The sequence below is a fragment of the Oncorhynchus mykiss genome, chromosome 13 (assembly GCF_057628025.1).
Source record: "Oncorhynchus mykiss isolate SJ-2025 chromosome 13, ASM5762802v1, whole genome shotgun sequence".
Classification (NCBI taxonomy): Eukaryota; Metazoa; Chordata; class Actinopteri; order Salmoniformes; family Salmonidae; genus Oncorhynchus; species Oncorhynchus mykiss.
Window position 1 is genome coordinate 18,980,001 of NC_143034.1, and position 25,366 is coordinate 19,005,366.

The 25,366-nt window shown below is 45.5% G+C and overlaps 3 protein-coding genes across 5 annotated transcripts in view; 2 read left to right on the forward strand and 1 right to left on the reverse strand.

Moving 5' to 3' along the window:
- Positions 1–2,989, reverse strand: part of mfng (MFNG O-fucosylpeptide 3-beta-N-acetylglucosaminyltransferase) — a 29,487-nt gene extending 26,498 nt beyond the window's left edge. The window contains exon 1 of the mRNA XM_036942342.2: positions 424–2,989. Coding sequence (XP_036798237.2) covers positions 424–855 — 432 coding nt within the window. The 5' untranslated portion in view covers positions 856–2,989. The remainder of the gene's footprint in view (positions 1–423) is intronic.
- Positions 2,990–5,680: 2,691 nt separating this feature from the next.
- Positions 5,681–14,020, forward strand: LOC110485608 (amine sulfotransferase). Its single transcript, XM_036949180.2, has 6 exons — positions 5,681–6,699; positions 9,555–9,760; positions 12,239–12,365; positions 12,529–12,623; positions 13,010–13,190; positions 13,690–14,020. Exons 1-6 carry the CDS (start codon positions 6,534–6,536, stop codon positions 13,815–13,817), a joined length of 903 nt encoding a protein of 300 aa, XP_036805075.2. The 5' UTR covers positions 5,681–6,533; the 3' UTR covers positions 13,818–14,020.
- Positions 14,021–14,947: 927 nt separating this feature from the next.
- On the forward strand, positions 14,948–25,305 carry LOC110511381 (E3 ubiquitin-protein ligase TRIM47). Of its 3 annotated transcripts, none has more exons than XM_036949194.2 (8): positions 14,948–16,016; positions 17,322–17,417; positions 19,537–19,767; positions 20,057–20,219; positions 20,351–20,401; positions 20,877–20,954; positions 23,281–23,526; positions 23,756–25,305. In XM_036949194.2, the coding sequence occupies exons 1-8, from the start codon at positions 15,423–15,425 to the stop codon at positions 24,058–24,060; spliced, it is 1,764 nt and encodes a 587-aa protein (XP_036805089.2). In that variant the 5' UTR covers positions 14,948–15,422; the 3' UTR covers positions 24,061–25,305. The 3 variants fall into 3 exon arrangements, with proteins under 3 accessions (XP_036805089.2, XP_036805088.2, XP_090051682.1); XM_036949193.2 differs by having other exon boundaries at positions 14,959–16,016; positions 20,874–20,954; XM_090195556.1 differs by lacking the exon at positions 17,322–17,417 and adding an exon at positions 16,966–17,106 and having other exon boundaries at positions 15,278–16,016.
- Positions 25,306–25,366: the final 61 nt, after the last annotated feature.

The window sequence follows — 25,366 nt, forward strand, 5'->3', positions numbered from 1 at the left end:
GCACCTACCATGTTACCACTGTGCACCTACCATGTTACCACTGTGCACCTACCATGTAATAACTGCAGACCTATTCTCATGTTACCACTGTTCACCTACCATGTGATAACTGTACACCTACCATGTTACCACTGTGCACCTACCGTGTAATAACTGTGCATAATGGGACTGTTGAGGATATTGGTTATCCCATGTCACTAATCAGTGATATCTAGGTTATTGCAATAATTGACTCTAAACTAGGCCTACAGTAAAGCAAAAAGACAGTGATATGAGTATTTTGGACATTTGTTGGCTACTTTATCCCAAAAAAGTTGAATGTTACTTGATAATTGAATGGTCCCCCGTCAAAGTACCCTATAACATTAGGTAACATTTAAAAAACGTTGATGAATACGTGCTGGACCAATCAATCACACTCACGTGCTCCTTGGTCTTGGAGATCCACGTCTCGAGGAGGAGAGAGAGGCGCGTGCCGTGGAACCTCCCGGTGCTCTTCACCGCGAGGAAGATGTCCGTTAACCTCAACAGGGATGGAGTGATGACAACCCTTCTCTGTTCCAAAGCCCTCAACTTGTCTCTCCTTCTCTGTATCTCCGCTTGTAAGCCACCAACAGTCTGGTTCATAGTAGAGACAGCAGCGGGTTGTCGAGGAAACTTGGCCGGCTTTGGTGGCTCCTTTGCCGCGGAGAGAGGCGTCTCTTGAATCGAGCGCAGTAAGTCTCCCCCGAACGGATTGTGAATATAATTGAGTTTGTGGAGATTCCGCGTTCTTAGTTGAAAGTCCACGATTAAAACGATGAAGAACATTAATATAAAAACAGGGAGTGCCCGAAGCATCCTCCTTCTATGCATGATGAACTGAGATTGTAGGCTATTTCATTTGAAGAGGGATAGAAAGTGTCTGTGATCAAGGGAGTATTATGTCTCGACCCGTTGAACACATCCACAACTTCCTTCTGTCATGTATTCTGATCTAATTTAGTGATCATCCTCCAATGACAAGCGCCTTCCGTTGACAAATCATTCTGACACTGCCCCACGTATTTTATATGGGCTATAAATTCATTTTTGTTGTGACAATTTTAAGTTTAAAAAAGTTTGCTGTCCACTCATTGTGATCTTAAATATGAAATTATCCACATCGAAGTTGTAAAGTGTATTATCAAACTAATATGCATTTCTCTGGCAACTTCCCATCAAAACTTTTATAACGGTCTCTCTCACCAGCTGTCGACTTTTCTATGAACCATTTTCTTTCATGAGTTTGACATTTGTGTCTATGTGAGTCTGTCTGTCTGGTCTCGTAGCTACACAACGGTCTTCCTACCTGTCACTTCTCTCTCGAGTTTCAGCGCCAGCGGAAGGGAGGAGATATGTGTCATTCGTTCACTCATCACTGCAATCACTCCGCCTCTTCCCTTCGGTAAAGGCACCGTGCGTAAATTGAATGGCAAATGAACAGTAGAGAGGACAAATTAAATCCCGTTGGGATTTAGTAACGTTTTTATTGTTTTAATCCACATACCAATTTTAACATTGTATTTGTAACAGAAAGTAACATAACGTTTGATGAATAATAACGTTTTAGTGACACTTCCACTAGTCAGTGCACATCTGCCAGAGCCTCCATCCATAGGCTATGACTCACCATTTTAAAGAACCCCCCCCCCCAAAAAAAAAACTACATTGTAAAATAGAAAAGACAATTCCTGACAGCTTTTGAAACTGATGAGACACTACCGGTCAGACAATCAATAGGGTGGGCTATTTTCTGAATGGGAACATTCATTGTAAAAACCCATCTAATCTTCCCTCTCCCTCCCTTTCTCGCTCACTCTCTTTCTCTCCAGGGAGAGAATCTCATACCAGAGATGAGTTCTTGCATGTGGCACAAAAGCCCAGACTGTTTATGGGTTAATCCTCAACAGGTTCTGTCCATTTCTGACATGACTAGGAGCTTAACTGTTATTGGCAATGCCCAAATAATTATCCCGTCGCCTCCCAAATGGCACCCTATTCCCTAGTGCGTTATTTTTGTCCAGGGTCATAGGGCTCTGGGCAAATGTAGTGCACTGTGTAGGGGAAAGGATTCTATTTGTGATGGAGCCTTCATCTGTAGATGTGGGGGAAGGAAGCTGCAAGACAACTGCATAGCGTGCAGGGGCTTGATCTGAAGTATGACTAAATGAATAGTCGAGACTGATAAGGCCTTGGCAGAGGCTACAGGGGTTCATTTATGCAGAGAGAGAGAGAAGCACATAGGCTAGTAGAGGTTAATGAATGCCATCACACCAGAGATGGATTTGATGAATCATCAATCATCATGCCCATTGCCCACATCATGTTTCCCAAGCGTTGCCAATTAGAGCCGTAATTATGGTGTGCAGTAGGGCCTAATCGCTGCAGAGGACACAGTCAATCAGAAAAGGCCTGTCACAGATCAAACTCGTCCTAATTGCGGTGGGAGGGAAGCAGGGGTTCTCAGAAGTGTTCATAGGGTGGGGAGTTGAGACTTGCCCCAGGCAAAACTCTGGACCTTTGGCTCCAAATCAGATTCCGCTTTAGGCTAATATTCAGTTTTACCATCTTGTATGCAATATTTCTGCTTGTAGAGTATTCACACAACACTGTCTGTATCCCAGTAAGCATCACATTACTTTAGGCTCGTTCTTGTCTTTGCATACAGTATATAGGCTATCCTCCCCTTTCAGGGACAGCGTTTGATAAAAGAGAGAAAGAGAAGTCGATAAAGAGAACGAGGAAGAGGCTGATACAATTAATTCACCAGAGAATCAACGAGAGGGGACAAACGCGCAACCTTCATCCACACCTTTGTTTGTCTGTCCTTTCTCAGCCTTCTCTTCTTACCATCCATCCCTCCATCCCTCGCTTCACTCCTACTGACCAGCTGCCTTCCTTTCTCTCTCTCTCTCTCTCTCTCTCTCGCTCTCTCTCTCTCTCTCTCTTTCTCTCTCTTTCTCCTCCACCTCCCTCCCTCCATTCCCACATCCCCCGGTCTCTTTCTTTCTTTCTCCTCCATCCCCTCCCCTCCACCCAATCCCACATCCACCCGCTCAGTCCCCCAGGTAAACCCTAGACGTCCTGGGCACACCCCAGCTAGGCAAGGCCCAGGATCGGTTTACGGCCTAACTGAAAAGGCCCTTTTAAAACAGCAAGTACATTGCTCTCCACTTTGAACAAAGACCCAGAGAGTCAAGGGAGCCTTTTAACAGGGCTTTGTATCTCGGCCCCAATCTATACAGAGGACCAAGAATGCATCCTAAATGGCACCCTGTTACCTATAGGCCCCTTGGTAAAAAGTAGTGCACTAAATAGAGAATAGGGTGCAATTTGGGACGCAAACCAGACAGGGGATTAGACTGTGTTCAAGTGTGGCTTTTTATTGGAGATACATAGAAGAGGTTTATCCTCCAAGTCCTTTACTATAGAAATGAAGAAATAACTCTTTATACACTTTCAAATGTGGCAAAGGTGTCATTTATATGAATTAGACAATGCACCTACAGCACTGCAGGCTACAGAGTCACATTCACATCCCATACATGACAAATGGTCTGATACCCATGAAGCCAATTTACAGTAATATGTAAATGTATAAGACTAAGCTATGGGTGGGCTCCGGTCCTATATAGCCATTTAGGTCAAGCCAGGCAATTCAAAGATCTGCACAAATTAACTGATGTGACTTTTACACAATCATTCAAATAACAAAAAGCTTCATTTCTTTTTTACGTGCAGTGCACTTTTGGGGCTAGTAGGTGTTGTAACGGCTGTCTTCCTCCTCCTCCGACGACGAGGTCCTTACCTCCAGAAGGAGGGTAGATAGAGTGTCCTTCTGTGGGAAAGAGAGAGCTAAGCGATGGGTCAGGTCAAATCTTAAGTACCTGACAATCCACCTCTTCACCTCCAACCCTCCATCTGAACACACGCGCACACACACACACACACACACACACACACACACACACACACACACACACACACACTTACTATCTTGTCCGTCACATGATCCTCCAACGTTATGTGTATAGTATAGTAAGTGTGTATGTAGGTGTGTGTATCACATTACATTAAGGTAAGACCACATGCCTGAACAGGTGACATATGTGACTGGATACCTGAACAGGTGACCTATATGACTGGATACCTGAACAGGTGACCTATATGACTGGATTCCTGAACAGGTGACCTATATGACTGGATTCCTGAACAGGTGACCTATATGATTGGATACCTGAACAGGTGACCTATATGACTGGATACCTGAACAGGTGACCTATATGACTGGATACCTGAACAAGTGACCTATATGACTGGGTACCTGAACAGGTGACCTATATGACTGGATACCTGAACAGGTGACCTATATGACTGGATACCTGAACAAGTGACCTATATGACTGGATACCTGAACAGGTGACTTATATGACTGGGTACCTGAACAGATAACCTATATGACTGGATACCTGAACAGGTGACCTATATGACTGGATACCTGAACAGGTGACCTATATGACTGGGTACCTGAACAGGTAACCTATATGACTGGATACCTGAACAGGTGACCTATATGACTGGATACCTGAACAGGTAACCTATATGACTGGATACCTGAACAGGTGACCTATATGACTGGATACCTGAACAGGTGACCTATATGACTGGGTACCTGAACAGGTAACCTATATGACTGGGTTAGAGTCTAGTGGATTTTCAGTTCAAAGTAGCTGCTCCTTGACAGCTGGGGGTAAAATAGGTTCACACACACACACACACACACACACACACACACACACACACACACACACACACACACACACACACACACACACACACACAGTAATAAGTGACTGACAAGTCTCTTCTCTTACAGTAATCTGAATCGACAGCACTTGGTTCACGTGAATTTAATTACAATCCAAGTTAAATTGCCGAATGGTAATTGACTCGTTCTTGTGTAATTCGGTGTCTTTCCGAGATCTTACAGAAGATGGCAGTATAGTACAATAATTTAGAAAAAAAAGAGTCAGCGAGAAAGAGAAAGTGTGTGCATGTGTGCATGTGTGTTTGAGAGAGAGAGAGAGTTTTGCAAGACACTCTCGGGAATCAAGATACACTTGGGCTCAATACAGTCATTCATTCTACTGTAAATGAGACACACACTTACACACACACATACAAGGCACACGTGTGTGAGCATGTCTGTTTCTAAACCAATCGAATCGACCGATCCTGCTGGTTGACAGCCTATCCCCTGGGGTGTCTTTGACACGTCCACTTGATGACATGGTTCTTAGATCAATAACCAATAACATGCCAATCACCAATCAACCCTCTGGTTAGAAAAACACTCCACAGTGACTAAAACCCCATGAATGGATGGATCTACAATCATCCCTTCGTCCTTCCATCCCTCCGTTCCTGATGAGAAGTGAATTGAAAGAGGAGAGATGTGGAATGACTTGAATAATTGACCGTGCTTGGCCAACTCTGTTCGAGGTTTAGAATTCCCATGTCCACTGGAAGTTCAAAAAGTCATAGCCACAATGACATCATACATGTAGTCTATTGCTCAACCAGCAACAGCTACAAAATGACTCGCCTATTTGGGCAAACAGATTGCTATTTATTTTTTAATTCAACCCCTTCCATAAAAGGGCAGACCTGGGACGCCGCTTATGTGCACCTGCAACAGGCCGTGAGGTGTCAGAAGGCGAGTGCCGATCGCCACCGGTGTTCGCACCGGGGGACAGGGTCTGGCTCTCGACCCGAAACCTGCCGTGAAGTACGTTTTGGACCCTTCGTTGCTACTGGAGTTCCACTGTCTCCAACCGGATCGCCCTGCGCCTCGACCTCCGGTCGTCTCCGGGGTCGGTGTCGGTGCGCTGCTGCAGCGCGTTGAGGGTACTGTCACGGTTTCTATTCCCCAATTACATGTTCATCATTTAACCCTCTGTTTTCCCCATGGTTTTTGTGCGTGATTGTTTAAGGATCTGGGTGTAGCTGGTGCAGAGGAGTCAGGCGCAGGACAGCAGAGATGAGTAACACAAGAAACTTTACTCAAAATGTCCAAATACATGAAGTAATACCAAGCCCATAAACATCGGACCAAACTTACAATAAAACAATCACTCACAAAAACCATGGGGGAAAACAGAGGGTTAAAGAATGACCATGTAATTGGGGAATTGAAACCAGGTGTGTAAAACAAATACAAAACAAATGGAAAATGAAAAGTGGATCACGAAGGCTAGAAGGTGGAAGTTGTGACAACCGTAGAGTTACAACAGGACAATGCAACTGTACAAAGGTTAACTGAAGAAGCCTACTCTCATTAACCCGTAAACAAAAAAATTGACACGGTTTACGTGACTTCACTTATAAAAATCTAATCTAATTCTTAGAAAACGTCCTCGGTCACCTTCCCTCACTCTCATTTTCCTATTGACCACAATTGGTTTCAGCTGTTTTTCCCCTTATCAACCGTTTTCCGATAACGTTTTTTCTAAATGGCTCAACAAGAGTATAAGCTTCTCGGTGAGCAGTTGTTTACATATAAAGGCCAGGTGTTTCCCATGGCTGACACGTATGAATTAACCACGGAATATATCGACAGCTTGGAACACTTTGAGATCAAGGACAGTGATGTTTTCCTTGTCACTTTCCCCAAATCAGGTAAGCAAACGATTGAAAAGTCTTACTTTCACACGGACAGTAGCTACAGAGGTATAATAAGCAGGACTGGTGCTTGAACATCTATTACAAATTGAGTAGGTTGTAATTAAAGCATGAATAAGCCAACGTTTGCAGTAAACACATTAACAGCTGACTTTCAGCATTCTCATAGGGAAGATGTATGGCACTTACGCAAATGATGATTGGCTGAAAGAACTTGACAATAAGAAGATTGTGGGAGCTGTGTTGATTGACTTCAGTGCAGCTTTTGACTTTATCAATCATAGTCGGCTGCTGAAAAACGTGTTATGGCTTTACATCCCCTGCTTTATAGTGGGTCGAGATTTACCTGTCTAACAGAACACAGAGGGTGTTCTTTAATGGAAGCCTCTCCAACATTTTCCAGGTAGAGTTGGGCATTCCCCACAAGACATGCCACCAGGGGTCTGTTCAAACAGCGAACACACAGCTCAGATAACCATGCATTCCCCACAAGACATGCCACCAGGGGTCTGTTCAAACAGCGAACACACAGCTCAGATAACCATGCATTCCCCACAAGACATGCCACCAGGGGTCTCTTCACAGTCTCCAAGTCTACAACAGACTCTGGGAAAGGCACAGTACTACATAGAGCCATGAATACATGAACTACACCTTATGGGACAACTCGGACTGTGAAGAGACACACACACAGGCACACACACACGCATATGCACACACAAGCTAACACGCACTCTACACACAAGTACATTGTGATGTTGATATATTGTGGTATTATAAATGTTGCAGTGTAGATATGTAGTGGTAGAGTTGTGGTGTAACAATGTGTTTGTTGTATTATGTAGTTTACATTTTTTTTTAAATACATTGAGATGTAAATGCCTTAATCTTGTTTGGACCCCAGGAAGAGTAGCTGCAGCCAAAACAGCAGCTAATGGGGATCCTTAATACATACAACAACAACACAAATATAATAATACAACTATTTGTGGTAGGCTATTTCATCTCAAGCATATTGGTTAAAGTTTGCCTTGCTTTGACAACAAACTGTACCAAAATGGACATTTACAGTATATCCCTTTCTACTCTCACTCACTCACTCACTCACACACACTGGTACAGCAAGCTTTACAAGGAGATTTGGAGAATATCAGGAAATGGGTTTGCCAAAACAAACTTGCTTTAAACACCAAGAAAACCAAAGTTATGTTGGTCTGTTCAACTAGGAAAAGGCCAAAACAGCATGGGATACAATTAAGTATGGGAGGAGTATAATTTGAAGAAATGTCAGAAACCAAACTACTGGGAGTGCAGCTAGACAACTGCTTATCATGGTCGTCTCAAATAACTAATCAATGTAAAAAAAAATATTAAAACAGCATGCATAATCAGAAGGATAGCTAAATATTTACCAGGAAAAATTCTTCAGCAAATAACACAGGCATTGGTTGAGAGTCAGGTGAACTATTGTTCGGTGGTCTGGGGAAATGCATCATCTAGTGAAGTTAGGAGGCTGCAGAATGCACAGAATAAAGCAGCAAGGATTGTTTTAAGGCGGAGATATGGTTCTTCTGTTGCAGTCATGCGCAGTGTTCTTGGTTGGTCATCAATCGACAAGATAATTGAAAAACACATGCTTATTTTATTTTATAATATAGAACATTTAAAACGGCCAAGTTCTATTCACAATGGTATTCAGTTGGTAAGAAACAGACATTCCGTAAATACTAGGAATAGATTGTCCACCATCTATGCGTTATCCAGACAGAAAACAGAAATGGGCAAAAGAACATTTCGATTTAGAGCAATAAAAAAATGGAATAAATTAACTGAGCAAACTAGAAACCTTTCAATATATAAGTTATATAAGTATTGCGTTGTGCCTAAGAACAGCCTCCCTTAGGCCTCCCGGGTGGCGCAGTGGTTAAGGGCGCTGTACTGCAGCGCCAGCTGTGCCACCAGCTGTGCCTAGGCTCTGTCGTAACCGGCCTCGACCGGGAGGTCCGTGGGGCGACGGACAATTGGCCTAGCGTCGTCCGGGTTAGGGAGGGTTTGGCCGGTTGGGATATCCTTGTCTCATCGCGCACCAGCAACTCCCGTGGCGGGCCGGGCGCACGCAGTGCGCGCTAACCAGGTCGCCAGGTGCACGGTGTTTCCTCCGACACATTGGTGCGGCTGGCTTCCGGGTTGGATGGCGCTGTGTTAAGAAGCAGTGCGGCTTGGTTGGGTTGTGTATCGGAGGACGCATGACTTTCAACCTTTGTCTCTGTAGCGATGAGACAAGATAGTAGCTACTAACAATTGGATACCACGAAATTGGGGAGAAAAAGGGCTAGAATAGTGGTTAGAGCGTTGGACTAGTAACCGGAAGGTTGCGAGATTGAATCCCCGAGCTGACAAGGTTGTTCTGCCCCCACTCACTACCATCTAACCCCACTCACTACCATCTAGCCCCACTCACTGCCATCTAACCCCACTCACTACCATCTAACCCCACTCACTACCATCTAACCCCACTCACTACCATCTAACCCCATCACTACCATCTGACCCCAATCTGTTGTTCCGCCCCTGAACAAGGCAGTTAACACACTGTTCCTAGGCTGTCATTGTAAATAAAATTAAATATGCCACATTATCTTAATATATATATACTGTACATGGCTAAAATATATAACCTATCTACAAGTTACCTGTGCTCAGGTAACAGTATGTAAGGTCAGTGTAGTACTATTGACAGAACCTGTAAGGTGGGGTTTCTCCCTCTCTCCATTTTTTGGAGGACAAACTACATTCACCTTCACTGCCACTTTTCTCTCACTCTCTTGCTCTCTCTCCCTCTCCTCTCCCAGGTACAGTATGGACCCAGCGTATCATCACCCTGTTGTTTGAGGATGATTTCCCAGAGGAGGCTAACCAGACCACCTTTGTGAGGATGCCCTGGCTGGAGATCCTGGAGAAGGGGAAGACCTACACCGAGAGACCCTCTCCACGCCTCTTCTGCTCCCATCTACACCAGGAACTTATGCCCAAGGGCCTGCAGAAGAAGAGGGACAAAGTGGGTGGGGTTAGATGGTTATACATACAGCATTATGCCTTCAGTGAGTGGGTTTAAATGGTAGTGAGTGGGGTTAGATGGTAGTGAGTGGGGTTAGATGGCAGTGAGTGGGGTTTAAATGGTAGTGAGTGGGGTTTAAATGGTAGTGAGTGGGGTTTAGATGGTAGTGAGTGGGTTTAGATGGTAGTGAGTGGGGTTAGATGCTAGTGAGTGGGGTTAGATGGTAGTGAGTGAGGTTAGATGGTAGTGAGTGGGGTTTAAATGGTAGTGAGTGGGGTTAGATGGTAGTGAGTGGGGTTAGATGGTAGTGAGTGGGGTTAGATGGTAGTGAGTGGGGTTAGATGGTAGTGAGTGGGGTTAGATGGTAGTGAGTGAGGTTAGATGGTAGTGAGTGGGGTTTAAATGGTAGTGAGTGGGGTTTAAATGGTAGTGAGTGGGGTTAGATGGTAGTGAGTGGGGTTAGATGGTAGTGAGTGGGGTTAGATGGTAGTGAGTGGGGTTTAGATGGTAGTGAGTGGGGTTAGATGGCAGTGAGTGGGGTTAAATGGTAGTGAGTGGGGTTTAGATGGTAGTGAGTGGGGTTTAGATGGTAGTGAGTGGGGTTTAGATGGTAGTGAGTGGGGTTTAAATGGTAGTGAGTGGGTTTAGATGGTAGTGAGTGGGGTTAGATGCTAGTGAGTGGGGTTAGATGGTAGTGAGTGAGGTTAGATGGTAGTGAGTGGGGTTTAAATGGTAGTGAGTGGGGTTAGATGGTAGTGAGTGGGGTTAGATGGTAGTGAGTGGGGTTAGATGGTAGTGAGTGGGGTTAGATGGTAGTGAGTGGGGTTAGATGGTAGTGAGTGAGGTTAGATGGTAGTGAGTGAGGTTAGATGGTAGTGAGTGGGGTTAGATGGTAGTGAGTGGGGTTAGATGGTAGTGAGTGGGGTTAGATGGTAGTGAGTGGGGTTTAGATGGTAGTGAGTGGGGTTTAGATGGTAGTGAGTGGGGTTAGATGGTAGTGAGTGGGGTTTAGATGGTAGTGAGTGGGGTTTAGATGGTAGTGAGTGGGGTTAGATGGTAGTGAGTGGGGTTAGATGGTAGTGAGTGGGGTTAGATGGTAGTGAGTGGTAGTGAGTGGGTTTAGATGGTAGTGAGTGGGGTTAGATGGTATACATATACACTGTTAACCCTATATCACCCCTGTCTCCTCCATACACACTACACACTGTTAACCCTATATCACCCCAGTCAACTCTATATCACCCCTTTCTCCTCCATACACACTGTTAACCCTATATCACCCCTTTCTCCTCCATATACACTGTTAACCCTATATCACCCCTTTCTCCTCCATACACACTGTTAACCCTATATCACCCCTTTCTCCTCCATACACACTGTTAACTCTATATCACCCCTTTCTCCTCCATATACACTGTTAACCCTATATCACCCCTTTCTCCTCCATACACACTGTTAACCCTATATCACCCCTTTCTCCTCCATACACACTGTTAACCCTATATCACCCCTTTCTCCTCCATATACACTGTTAACCCTATATCACCCCTTTCTCCTCCATACACACTGTTAACCCTATATCACCCCTTTCTCCTCCATACACACTGTTAACCCTATATCACCCCTTTCTCCTCCATATACACTGTTAACCCTATATCACCCCTTTCTCCTCCATACACACTGTTAACTCTATATCACCCCTTTCTCCTCCATACACACTGTTAACCCTATATCACCCCTTTCTCCTCCATATACACTGTTAACCCTATATCACCCCGTATCTCCATACACACTGTTAACCCTATATCACCCCTGTCAACTCTATATCACCCCTTTCTCCTCCATACACACTGTTAACCCTATATCACCCCTTTCTCCTCCATACACACTGTTAACCCTATATCACCCCTTTCTCCTCCATATACACTGTTAACCCTATATCACCCCGTATCTCCATACACACTGTTAACCCTATATCACCCCGTATCTCCATACACACTGTTAACCCTATATCACCCCTGTCAACTCTATATCACCCCTTTCTCCTCAATACACACTGTTAACCTTTTACTGCTGTGGGATAAATCAGGGTCACACAGTGTTTCTTGGTAGTCTTAAACAAATCTACTTTGAAACAAAAGTATACACCTCACACACATGGTTATGGGCTTACAAAAAGAGGACACCTGTACCATGTCAGATATAGAGTTGAAATGTATTCAATTTTGAGTTTGCATCCCAATATTACACTTGATATACATCACAGAAGACTGAAATATAACAAAACTATTTGACGTAAAAACACCGGATTTTCGTCTTGTGAAAAATATGAATAACATTCCACCCATGAGGCCACTAGAGGGCGCTTTTGGTCATGAGGCCACTAGAGGGCGCTTTTGGTCATGAGGCCACTAGAGGGCGCTTTTGGTCATTCAACTGCAGGAAAGAGCTACCATATCTCCCCTATCTCCTCCATAGGTAATCTATGTGACCAGGAACCCTAAAGACATCCTGGTGTCTTACTTCCACTTCTCTAAGTTCATGAAGAATCTGGACAGTCCAGAACACTATGACGAGATGCTGGACAAGTTCTTCTGTGGATGGAGTGAGTGCCACTGTTCACCCTCCCTCCATCACATGGCACTTCTTTGGCCAAATTGGCTTCATCAGTGTAACACAGTATTATACAAAACCGTAAGCTAATTAACAACTAACACACACTGACTAGCACTTACTGTCTGCTGTCCTATGTGAACCCATCTCTTCAGTGCTTGGTGGCTGCTGGTTCGACCATGTCAGAGGATGGTACAACAACCAGGACAAATACAACATCATGTTCCTCAGCTATGAAGAGATGATCAAGGTAACATGACATTTACACTGATTAACGCTGTATGTACCACATGAATACCTACACCACTGCACTGACCTGTTATAAGATGCAGTAGCATGATACTACTGCAACAAGTCGTGCAACAGATGTAGTATTACCTGTGTAATGATCATGATCATGCTGTTTCATCAGCTTCTTAAAATGCCACACCTGTCAGGTGGACGGATTATCTTGGCAAAAGATAAATGCTCTCTAACAGGAATGTAAACAAATGTGTGCACAAAATTTGAGAGAAATAAGCTGAAAGATTTCTGTGATTTTTTTTTTACAATTTCAGCTCATGAAACATGGGACCAACACTACAAATGGTTTATATTTCTGTTCATTTTATTATTTCATGTGTCCTGCTACAACAGGACCTGAGATCGGTGGTAGAGCGTCTGGCTGAGTTTGTCGGGAAGAGCCTATCTGATGCAGCTATAGACAGCATAGTGGAGAAAGTCACCTTCAATAACATGAAGAAAGATGACAAGGCCAACTATGAGTTATTGCCTGAGATCGTCAATGACAAGAAGAAGGGGAAGTTCCTACGCAAAGGTGAGGAAAAGTAGAAATGTTTAGAGGCTTTATTGTTGAAATTGATACATGAAAAACATGAGTATAGGTTTGTACTGGTATCGTGGGGGGTGGGGGCAGAAAAGAGGGGGGTGTATTTAAGGAGGTATTTAGAACTTCCAGTCAGAAAGTGAGCCCCCTAGCCCCCCTTCCAGTGTCAATGTATCTGAAATACATCAAGCATAGCTTTATCTATTTCATAGCTTTATTGGCAGGTAGCCTAGAGGTTAGTGCGTTGGGCCAGTAACCGAAAGGTTGCTAGATCGAATCCCCGAGCTGACAAGGTACAAATCTGTCGTTCTGCCCCTGAACAAGGCAGTTAACCCACTGTTCCTAGACCAGTTAACCCACTGTTCCTAGACCAGTTAACCCACTGTTCCTAGGTCGTCATTGTAAATAAGAATTTGTTCTTAACTGACTTGCCTAGTTAAATAAAAGGTTACATAAAAATAATTAATAAAACAATCTCTCTCTCTCTCAGGTACCATAGGAGACTGGAAGAACTTGTTGACGGTGGCTCAGAGTGAACGCTTTGACCAGATCTATCAGGAGAGGATGAAGGACCTGTCTCTCAACTTCGTCTGGGACATCACAGAGCTTCACGGCTGATACAGACACACAGTGGTGTTTCTAGTTTGTACGGCTCCTTGGGCTAACCATCCCTTCGGCGCCCCCTCCCCCCCAAAAAAGCATCATTCAGCACTAAATAAATAATTACAACATATAAAAATACTAAAATAAGACTCATAAATATCAAAAATAAGTAACAAAGACAAATATAAACAAATTGTACAAATCCTATAATACACAAATAGAATAACACTCTTATAAAGAAGAGAACCTGATTATTACACTATTGAACTTCAAACAAGAAACACACCAACTAAACTGCACAATCAATCAATCAAATTTATTTTATATAGCCCTTCGTACATCAGCTGATATCTCAAAGTGCTGTACAGAAACCCAGCCTAAAACCCCAAACAGCAAGCAATGCAGGTGAAGAAGAATGCAACTAATTGCATTACTAATTGCATTAGTACTGTACTAAGTTAGAGGTGCGCTATTTGATAGATTCCCCACTCCCACTCCCTCTGGAATCCAGTGGGGAGACCTGAGGTCAACCTACCCTCGCCCCCCTCCCCATCTCGTACTTTTGAGTGGGAGGCCTGCCTAGCTCACAAACTAGAATCAGGGTGCCCACTCCGACAAGGTTAATTGACCCACAGTCCCACACGGTGACATCATATCACTGATGTAATGAGAAAATGAGCGATGGAAAAGCGATCATGTCACCATTCAGAATATTATTATAGGCTGCCCATGTCACCATTCAGAATATTATTATAGGCTGCTCATGTCACCATTCAGAATATTATTATTATTTTTATTTTGTGTGGGCGCCCCATGCTGCCCCCGGCAAGATGCCGCCCTGGGCGGCTGCCCATGTCACCTGTGCCTAAATCCTCCACTGCATACACGATACTTTCTCTCTCTCACACACACCTTAAATATTATTTCCATGAACTGTTAAATTTAGTTCCACAAATATCCTACTTTTTTAATAATGTGAATAAAAATGAAATATATTCATTTAATTAAGACTCATGCAAATATAATCGGTATAATATACTTCATTACATTAAAATGGAATATTGTAGTAACTTGTGTTTGTGTCTGTTATTAATAAAGACTATAGGTTATTATTCGTTTATTATGGGGAATTACTGTATTATAAGCAATAATCTGTATGCGCCTTTATTATTATTGTATATTGTCCGTTTATTATGGTGAATTAGGTAGTTGAAGTCATACGGTAAAGAGAGACGGGTTGACCTCAGGGTTTGTATTTACATGGATCCCGAAAACAATAATCTGTATGCGCCTTTATTATTATTGTATATTGTCCGTTTATTATGGTGAATTAGGTAGTTGAAGTCATACGGTAGACGGGTTGACCTCAGGGTTTGTATTTACATGGATCCCGAAAACGCTTTCTGATGTAGTCTACTCTCGTAATTAGCTCCCGTACGGAATGGATGACATATCGGAAGCCTAGGCTATTCCTGTAAGACCTGAGCCGCAACCGCTCCCCGTCACATACACAAACAACCAACCGGGAATCAGGGAGTGCCTTTTTTGGTTTATTTTCTTTTACGGAGAAATAGTCTACAGAGGCTCGAGAGGGAGAACATACGAAAACTCCTTACTGATATGGCTGAGGCGAATATCTCGGTAACAGAGAGCCAGTTTAGGTGCCCTATTTGCATGGATATCTTGAAGGATCCGGTGTCCATTCCGTGCGGACACACCTACTGCATGGCATGCATGACCTGTTATTGGGACCAAACCGACCTTGGTCACTACAGTTGTCCGCAATGTCGGGAAGAGTTCATACCTCGACCGATGCTACGGCGGAACACGGTGCTACAAGAGGTAGTGGACAAACTCAAACTGAACGAACTGGCTACGGCGCCGGTGTTGTATCTAGGCGGTGTAGGGGACGTTCCGTGCGACTTCTGCCCGGTTCAGAACAAACTGAAAGCGCTCAAGTCGTGTCTGGTGTGCTTGGCGTCTTTCTGCGAGCTCCACATCTTGCCGCACCGCGACGTGGGGACGTTGCGACGGCATAAACTTGTTGCCGCGGTGGAGAGCTTGGCGGAAAGGCTGTGCGAGCAGCACCGTTTGGGCCTGGAGCATGGCGGCGGCGACGGGGGCGATGCGGTGGAGTGGAGTGGCGACTGTATGCTGTGCGAGTCTGACCAAGAGGAACTGCACAGCATCGACGAGCAAAGGGCGCGGAAACAGGTAATAATCATAATACATGGGACTTATATAGCGCTTTTCAAGGACGCCTACTCATCACTCTGGGGATTAAAAGTGATTATAAACTAAGTTGTTTCCTGAAAACACTTGTTGATCTTTCCACCTAGGTTTACAAACGGTTAGCCTGGTCCCAGACGTGTTTGTGCTCTTGCCAACTCCATTACACATTGCCAAGCCGAACATTGTTGGCATGACAATGAGAGACAAAGAGTTGGCACCCTAGTTTACATGTCTATGGTTGGCACAAAACATGTCTGTACCCTGCAGGCTAACAAACTGCCACTATCCCTAACAACTGAATAGAGGATAAATAGCCTATGCAATATGGCAGCCTATGAATATGATTGATTGTGACAGATGACATCCCTCTGCACCAGTTTGATGCAGGTTAGTTATGTCACTGGGAAACACCCCACTGTGCCCCCTCTGCCGTGGTCAGGCTATCTGGGGTATCGCTCCCATACCAGGAGAGTAGGCAGGTGCTGTAGGTGTATGTCACTAAGGGGGCTGTAGTGTTGCTACGCCACTAATGCTGCTCTACTCAGACTGGAGTGCTGCTGACCAAGATTCATTGTCCACTATATAAGTATATGTAACATACACAGAGTGTTCAAACCATTAGGAGCACCGGCTCTTTCCATGACAGACTGACCAGGTGAATCCAGGTGAAAGCTATGATCCCTTATTGATGTCATTAAAGCCACTTCAATCAGTGTAGTTGGAGGGGAGGAGACAGGTTGAAGAAGGATTTTTAAGCCTTGAGACAAGAGACATGGATTGTGTATGTGTGTCATTCAGAGGGTGAATGGGCAAGGCAAAAGATTGAAGTGCCTTTGAACAGGGTATGGTAGTAGGTGCCAGGCACACCGGTTTGAGTGTGTCAAGAACTGCAACACTGCTGGGTTTTTCCCGCTTTCCCGTGTGTGTCAAGAATGGTCCACCGAAAGGACATCCAGCCAACTTGACACAACTGTGGGAAGCATTGGAGTCAATATGGGCCAGCATCCTTGTGAAGTGCTTTCGACACCAAAAGGGAGTGCAACTCAATATTAGGAAGGTGTCGCATGTCAAGGTGAGTAGATCATTTGTTTCTCTTTCCATCCCTGCCTGCCATCTCTCTCGTTCCCTTTCCCCTACCCCTTTTTTCCACCTCTCTCTCTGTCTCTCTCTCTCTCTCTGTCTCTCTCTCTCTCTCCCTCTCTCTCTCTCTCTCTCTCTCTCTCTCTCTGTCTCTCTGTCTCTCTCTGTCTCTCTGTCTCTCTGTCTCTCTGTCTCTCCGTCTCTCAGGTTCAGTTGCAGGATTCTCGGAGGTCAGTACAGGGAAGGATCAGGAGTAGAGAGAGGGAGCTGGAAGAGTTTCAACAGAGCATAGAGGCCGTCAAGGTGGGAGAGACACAGACACACACACACACAGAGTGACACAGAAACATAAAAAGAGTGAATAGTAACCAGATTAAAATTTGCCGGTGCGGGTGCGACTTTTTTCAGACAGTCGCCCCGGAACATAAAACTGCTGCTATCTGGAAGTTTAGTTTATTAATTCAACCATTTTAAAAAACAAGCACACATAAAACTAGAAAAAGCCGTACATGCACATGAGTAAAATCCTGGAGGATAACACACAATAGTGTCCTGTGGTCCTCTTGAAACCAGATGGCAAGATCCAACACAGTGCACACAAAAGGGGAGAAACGTTCTACAGATGTAGGATTTTATTTGATCAGTCTGTTGCAGGAGAACTTTCCTGCAATGTAGGACATTTAAAACGTTTAAATGTAGGACATTTAAAATGTACTTGAGGTTTAAAAAGTCTTATGAGGTTTGTTATTTCCACTCTGGAAATTCAGACTTGATTTCCTCTTACAAAACATGTATCTGTGACGTGGTGAGGTTGGACCCAGCTATAGAGAAGAGACCAGACGAGGAATCAGTGGTTAAGGATAAACACAATACTGAGAAATGGTAGCCGCAGGATCACAGTACACTTGAAAAAAACAACACTAAGTCTCAAAAACTCACTCAGGAAACAACCACACGTGGTAAACTTTTCAAGCTTCAGCAAAGGACAACAGAAAACACACCTCTTTTAACAGGGACGTCATAATGAGTAAATAGGACGCCTGAGTGTCGTTAATGTCTCTTGGTTGGTCTCTGCCGCCCTCTGGTGACAGGTGGAACCATGACAGTAAAAAAAAAAAAAATTAAATATAATTTACATAATAATTCACATTTCATGTTGCTGCAGCATTATTTTCCTGCTGTAGCAAACTGTCAGTGGGTCAAATTAAGGTCCTACATCTTTATTGTCTGGCCATGTTGTCGCTCGCTGTCAGGAGCCAGGCTACTCGCTGTCAGGAGCCAGGCTACTCGCTGTCAGGAGCCAGGCTACTTGCTGTCAGGAGCCAGGCTACTCGCTGTCAGGAGCCAGGCTACTCGCTGTCAGGAGCCAGGCTACTCGCTGTCAGGAGCCAGGCTACTCGCTGTCAGGAGCCAGGCTACTCGCTGTCAGGAGCCAGGCTACTCGCTGTCAGGAGCCAGGCTACTCGCTGTCAGGAGCCAGGCTACTTGCTGTCAGGAGCCAGGCTACTTGCTGTCAGGAGCCAGGCTACCGCTGTCAGGAGCCAGGCTACTTGCTGTCAGGAGCCAGGCTACTCGCTGTCAGGAGCCAGGCTACCGCTGTCAGGAGCCAGGCTACTTGCTGTCAGGAGCCAGGCTACTCGCTGTCAGGAGCCAGGCTACTTGCTGTCAGGAGCCAGGCTACTTGCTGTCAGGAGCCAGGCTACTTGCTGTCAGGAGCCAGGCTACTCGCTGTCAGGAGCCAGGCTACCGCTGTCAGGAGCCAGGCTACCGCTGTCAGGAGCCAGGCTACTTGCTGTCAGGAGCCAGGCTACTCGCTGTCAGGAGCCAGGCTACTCGCTGTCAGGAGCCAGGCTACTCGCTGTCAGGAGCCAGGCTACTCGCTGTCAGGAGCCAGGCTACTTGCTGTCAGGAGCCAGGCTACCGCTGTCAGGAGCCAGGCTACTTGCTGTCAGGAGCCAGGCTACTCGCTGTCAGGAGCCAGGCTACCGCTGTCAGGAGCCAGGCTACTTGCTGTCAGGAGCCAGGCTACTTGCTGTCAGGAGCCAGGCTACTCGCTGTCAGGAGCCAGGCTACTTGCTGTCAGGAGCCAGGCTACCGCTGTCAGGAGCCAGGCTACTTGCTGTCAGGAGCCAGGCTACTCGCTGTCAGGAGCCAGGCTACCGCTGTCAGGAGCCAGGCTACCACTGTCAGGAGCCAGGCTACCTCTGTCAGGAGCCAGGCTACCTCTCTGCCCTCTCTATTCCCCTGGCATTGACAAATAAAAGTACATTTCAGCCATATGGTTTGGAATCAAATTAAAATAACCAATGAAACCAACATTATTTAAATGTAAATGTTTACTTTCTTGGTGCTTATTACTGAAGAAAACGTTGCTCCTTTACTTTCCTTCATTTGGTGTCCCTTCTCCCCTCTCCTTACCTAGGCATCAGCTGCATTAGTCCTGGAGGACAGCAATACCCTGTTTGTGGACCTGGCCCTCCGTCTGGAGAGGACCAGGGGGGAGGTGAGGGCCAGGCTGGAAGCCCGGGAGAGAACTGTCCTGGGCAGGGCAGAGAGAGAGCTGGAGACCCTGGAGAATGAACTGGAGGAGCTGCGGAGGAGAGACAAGGAAATGGGCCAGCTACTGACGAGGGATAATGCTCAGTTCTTACAGGTGGGGGTGGGGGGACTGAAGGGAGAGAAGGAAGAGCAGGAGAAGAGAAGAAACAGTGAGGAATTGATGGGGAAAGGGAGGGATAATGGAGAGAAAGAAAGACTGGATGCAAGCTGAAAAATAAAGGAGAGAGAAATGTTAATGAGGAAGACATGGAGAGAACTACAAAGAATAATGCAGTCAAAACAGACGGAGAGAGAGAGAGAGAGAGAGAGAGAGAGAGAATAAAAATGCTCTACTCATCACCCCTCTTCTCCATCCCTCCCTCCCTCTCTCTCTCCATCCCCAGGAGGCTCCCCTGCTGTGTGTCCTCCCACCCACTGGGTGGCGCCCCCGAGCCCCTCTCATCCTCCCCGCAGAAGGCTTCAGTGCAGCCCGCAGAGCTCTGTCCCACCTCAGGGCCCGCATGGAGGAACTCTGTAGAGAGGAAGTGGACAAGATTAGCCACGCAGGTGGAGGGAGTAAAGACACACACACACACACACACACTGGTTTATTCTCAAACACACAACTGCATGCAGTTTTTCACAGCTATGCTCTCAGAGACTCCAATAATGCGACACACTTTTTTACCTCTCTGTAGTGAATGAGAGCTCCTCTGCCTGTCACATGTCTGGTGGAGAGTGTTCGAAAGGTAAGCCCAGAGAAACAGGACGCAAACACAGATGCACACAGTTACACACACACACACACACACAGCTCTCTCAGGGGCACCTCTGTGGTGTGTTTCTCATCTAAGACTCAGGCTTTAGGGTGAACATGTCTGTTCAGGGGATGTTAGTTGAATCGTTGTCAGTAATTTCTGATGTGATTCATTTGGATGGAATGTAACACTGATTCCTCTTTGACTCATTCTCTACCTCCCTCCCCTCTCTCCCCCCTCTCTCCTCTCTCTCCTCTCTCCCCCCTCTCTACCTCCCTCCCCCTCCCTCCCTCCTCTCTACCTCCCTCCCCCTCCTCTCTCTCCCCTCTCTCTCCTCTCTCCCCCCTCTCTCCTCCCTCCCCCTCCTCCCCCTCTCTCCTCTCTCTCTTTTTCTTTCTATTTCTGTCCCTCGCCTCCTTACCCCCCTCTCCCTTCTGTCTTCTTCTCTCTCTCTCTCTCTCAGTAGCAGTGCCTGCATCGTTTCCTCTCTCCCCCCTCTCTCTCCAGCCTTCGGACCAGAGGATGAGAGTATCCTTCCTGAGGTGTAAGTACTGACACACACTCACACACACACAATAGCCTTCCTGAGGTGTAAGTACTACCCACGATACACCTTGTCACCGTGGCGAGGCTGCCCTGGTCACGTGGTATCCCGAGATGACCTTGTTTTCACACCCTGCCCTGTCCTATGACAACCATGCCATCCCTTCACCACACACACACACACACACACACTGACACTCATACAAACACACACACAAACACACTGACACTCATACAAACACACACACACACACACACACACACTGACACTCATACAAACACACACACACACACACACACAAACACACACTGACACTCATACAAACACACACACACAAACAAACACACACTGACACTCATACAAACACACACACACACACCCACAAACACACACACACTGACACTCATACAAACACACACACACACACACACACTGACACTCATACAAACACACACACACACACACACACACACACACACACTGACACTCATACAAACACACACACACACTGACACTCATACAAACACACACACACACTGACACTCATACAAACACACACACACACACTGACACTCATACAAACACACACACACACACACACTGACACTCATACAAACACACACACACACACACACACAAACACACACTGACACTCATACAAACACACACACACAAACAAACACACACTGACACTCATACAAACACACACACACACACCCACAAACACACACACACTGACACTCATACAAACACACACACACACACACACTGACACTCATACAAACACACACACACACACACACACACACACACACACACACACACTGACACTCATACAAACACACACACACTGACACTCATACAAACACACACACACACTGACACTCATACAAACACACACACACACACTGACACTCATACAAACACACACACACACACACTGACACTCATACAAACACACACACACACAAACACACACACACACTGACACTCATACAAACACACACACACACACACACTGACACTCATACAAACACACACACACTGACACTCATACAAACACACACACACACACACACACTGACACTCATACAAACACACACACACACAAACACACACACACTGCCATGCATACAAACACACACACTGACACTCATACAAACACACACACATACACACACACACACACACACACACACACACACACTGCCATGCATACAAACACACACACTGAGACGCACACAAACACACACAAACACAGGTGTTGACATACTGTTGGCACAAACCCAGAGCTACTCAGAAAGGGGATCTCTCTCTCTTTCTCCCATGCCCTCCTTCCCTCCTCCTCCTGTCCCCCTCCTCACCTTCACAGTTAATGAGGGTGAAAAGGTAACCTGAGAACGCACTTGTGTCCCAAATGGCACTCTATTCCCTATATAGTGCACTACTTTAGACTAGGGCCCTGGTCAAAAGCATTGCACTACATAGGGAATAGGGTGCCATTTGGGAAGTACTCCATGTCTGTCTGGTGCTTTCTTTACCTTCATGAATCATAGGTGGATATGATATTTCTGACATTTAGTAGTCTGTTGTTCACGGTGAACAACAGGTACATGATGAGACAAGCCCATGGACAGGAGGAGATCATGGAGACGGGTGTTAGGTTTAATAATTCACACTGTCTGGGTTAGAGGAAATGCAGCTACGCACTTTATGTAAACTAGGCAAACGCAGCGACGGAGCGTCGTTTTCTACGTACTTTTTTGCTGCTCAAATTTTCGAACGGACCGTATATGGCTCTCCGTCGCTCTGTTTGCATAGGGTGTGTAGGACCCTTAAGACTGTGGCAGGCATGTACGGTATCTGTCTGGGCTAGACGTCAATCAGAACACTGGCCCTCTGTCCAGGCAACCACGCTGTCGCGTAATAGTGCGTTGTTCATTTCTTGTATTTAATTCTAATAGTTCTATTAGATTAAGACTGTCCTATTTGCAGACAGACATTCATATGGTCACTGTTCATTTTACTGCGCCGAAAACTGCTGTGTATTTAGTTCAATAATCTCTGTTAGAAATGGTACCCGGTGGTCATGATAATGCTACTGAAAGTTTATGACACTTCTAAGCTAACAGGTAAATAATTGTCATGGATTGTTCAATCAATCACTCTGGACTCAGGCATCTTATTGATTGATTGGTTGGTTGATTGATCTCCTCAATCTCCTGTCCCTGCACCCAGACACTGCCCACCCCCACCTTGGTCCTTCCTGAGGGTCCCGATGGATCTCTCACTCGTTTATCCTTAACCCCCTCCTCTCTCTCTTCAGGCTCCTGTCGTCTGTCCCTGGATCCAGACACGGCCCACCCCACCCTGTTCCTCTTGGAGGGTCCCCAGGGGGCTCACTGTGGAGAGGAGCCCCAGTCCTACCCCCTCCACCCCTTGCGCTTCGACTCCGTGGCCCAGGTCCTCTGTAGGGAGGGACAGTTTGGAGGGGCCAGCTATTGGGAGGTGGAGTGGAGGGGAGGAGGGTGGGTGGACATTGGGGTGACATACAAAGGGATCGGACGAAAAGGTAGCTGCTTCTAGGGATTGTTTTTCCTGTCAGTTATGTTGAGCAATTTGCAAATGTCAACATTTCACACATAAAGTGTTTGTAATAATGACTTTCTAATCAAGGCTTTGTCTGAAACGGTATCCCATTTGGCTCCGGACAAAACGTGTGCACTATATAGGGACAGCCAAAGGTTTTCTTATCAAGATTCCCTGGTGAAGGTTTGTATTCATGTTTTTCTCATCTAAAGGAGGTGGAAAACCCTGTCTGCTGGGACGCAACGAGAACTCATGGCGTCTGAGATGCACGCACGCCGGTTACGCCGCGTGGCACGATAACCGGAAGACGACCGTAGCTGCGCCCCTGTGCCCGCGGATCGGCGTGTTTCTGGAACACCAGAAGGGAGCGTTGTCGTTCTATAGTGTGGCGTCGGACAGCGTTTCCCTGCTCCACGCGTTCAGGTGTCCGTTCTCTCAGCCGCTGTACCCAGCGTTTCGGTTAGACCTGGACTCCACACTGTTGATATGTCCACATGAAACACACAACGGGAACTAACCTCTTCCCATCTGTTTCTGGATCTCTTATTTTGACCCAATGGGAACTCTTCCTGCGTACTGCCGAGCAAATACCATTGATTACATGTAAACACAAATTTGTTTTTCTGCCCCAGAAAACATGAACCCTGCTCTTTACTGCTCCCTGACCTCTCTCTTTCTGAACACCTTCTCTTCACCCAATGGGAACCCATCCTAGACCCCAAACCTAACTCTGCTGCCCTCTCTTGTTATGGCCAGAACCCTGCTTTAGGGTTGCCAGGTACCTCTACTCCTGCACTGTGTTTTTTTAAATGAACCTCCTAAAAGCTACAACCATCAACTGATTGTTTACTCATTGCTGTTGCTCTACATTTCAGTCATTTAGCACACACTCTTATCCAGGGCAACGTACAGGAGCAATTAAGGTTAAATGCCTTACTCAAGGGCACAGCGACAGATTTTTTCACTTAGTCAGCTCTGGGATTCAAACCGGGCAACCTTTCAGTTACTAGCCCAGCACTCTTAACCGCTAGGCTACGTGCCTCCCTGAAATATCAACTCAAGGTGTCAACTCAGCATAGGTCCACGGTAAGGGATTAATAATTTACATTGACATCAATCAATCATTTTTTAAGTATCGATGCCAAAAAAAACTCTAATCTGCGCTCAACTCTGTGGAGGCGTTGTGTTACTTGGATAGCCTTACCTCGGCCTATCACAAGTCACCAAACTAGTGATGCTGAAAAGACAATGTTGTTGTGTAAGGAGAGTCTGAACTGAGCAGCATATTGTATGCATGGCCTCTCCATTCAAATATCATTCACAATGTGGCCCTCTTGTAAACAGAGACTTCACTTCAGCTGCCATGAAGCCATCTTGATCAATCATCCTATTCTATTGATCACTGTGACTGTTACTTAACAATAACATCATGTGAAAAATTGCAATGTAGCCGAATGTGGAATGTAGCTATTTCAAAATACTATTAGTTGGAAAGGCTTTGAATGCCATTATATCATCATGAAGGGACATTGAAGGAAATATGTATTTGCTATAAAGTGCATTATTTCATGAGTTATAGTCAGACTAATAGTGGGATAGGCTATGCTGGGTAGCCTATGGTTTCTATGGCCCCATCTCTCTCTACCTCCCCATTCCTTCAATAATTTATTTCTCTGTGACTATTACAATGAATGTGTAGCTTTGTATTCATGTGGGCTGTGTAACTGTTACTGTCTTCAATAAACCAATTATACATTTTCAATCTCTATTTTACTCTCAACGATCCAATTTTCCCTTTCAGAGCATAAAACAAGAAAAGGCCT

What these genes read in the sequence shown, in the direction of transcription:
- LOC110485608 (XM_036949180.2), top strand. Translation starts at nt 6,534, where the DNA reads ATGGCTCAACAAGAGTATAAGCTTCTCGGTGAGCAGTTGTTTACATAT. An exon ending in GCTATGAAGAGATGATCAAG is followed by an intron (nt 12,624 to 13,009) that starts GTAACATGACAT and finishes CTGCTACAACAG; the next exon opens with GACCTGAGATCGGTGGTAGA. An exon ending in GGGGAAGTTCCTACGCAAAG is followed by an intron (nt 13,191 to 13,689) that starts GTGAGGAAAAGT and finishes TCTCTCTCTCAG; the next exon opens with GTACCATAGGAGACTGGAAG.
- LOC110511381 (XM_090195556.1), top strand. Translation starts at nt 15,423, where the DNA reads ATGGCTGAGGCGAATATCTCGGTAACAGAGAGCCAGTTTAGGTGCCCT. An exon ending in GGACAAGATTAGCCACGCAG is followed by an intron (nt 20,220 to 20,350) that starts GTGGAGGGAGTA and finishes ACCTCTCTGTAG; the next exon opens with TGAATGAGAGCTCCTCTGCC. An exon ending in TGGTGGAGAGTGTTCGAAAG is followed by an intron (nt 20,402 to 20,876) that starts GTAAGCCCAGAG and finishes CTCTCTCAGTAG; the next exon opens with CAGTGCCTGCATCGTTTCCT.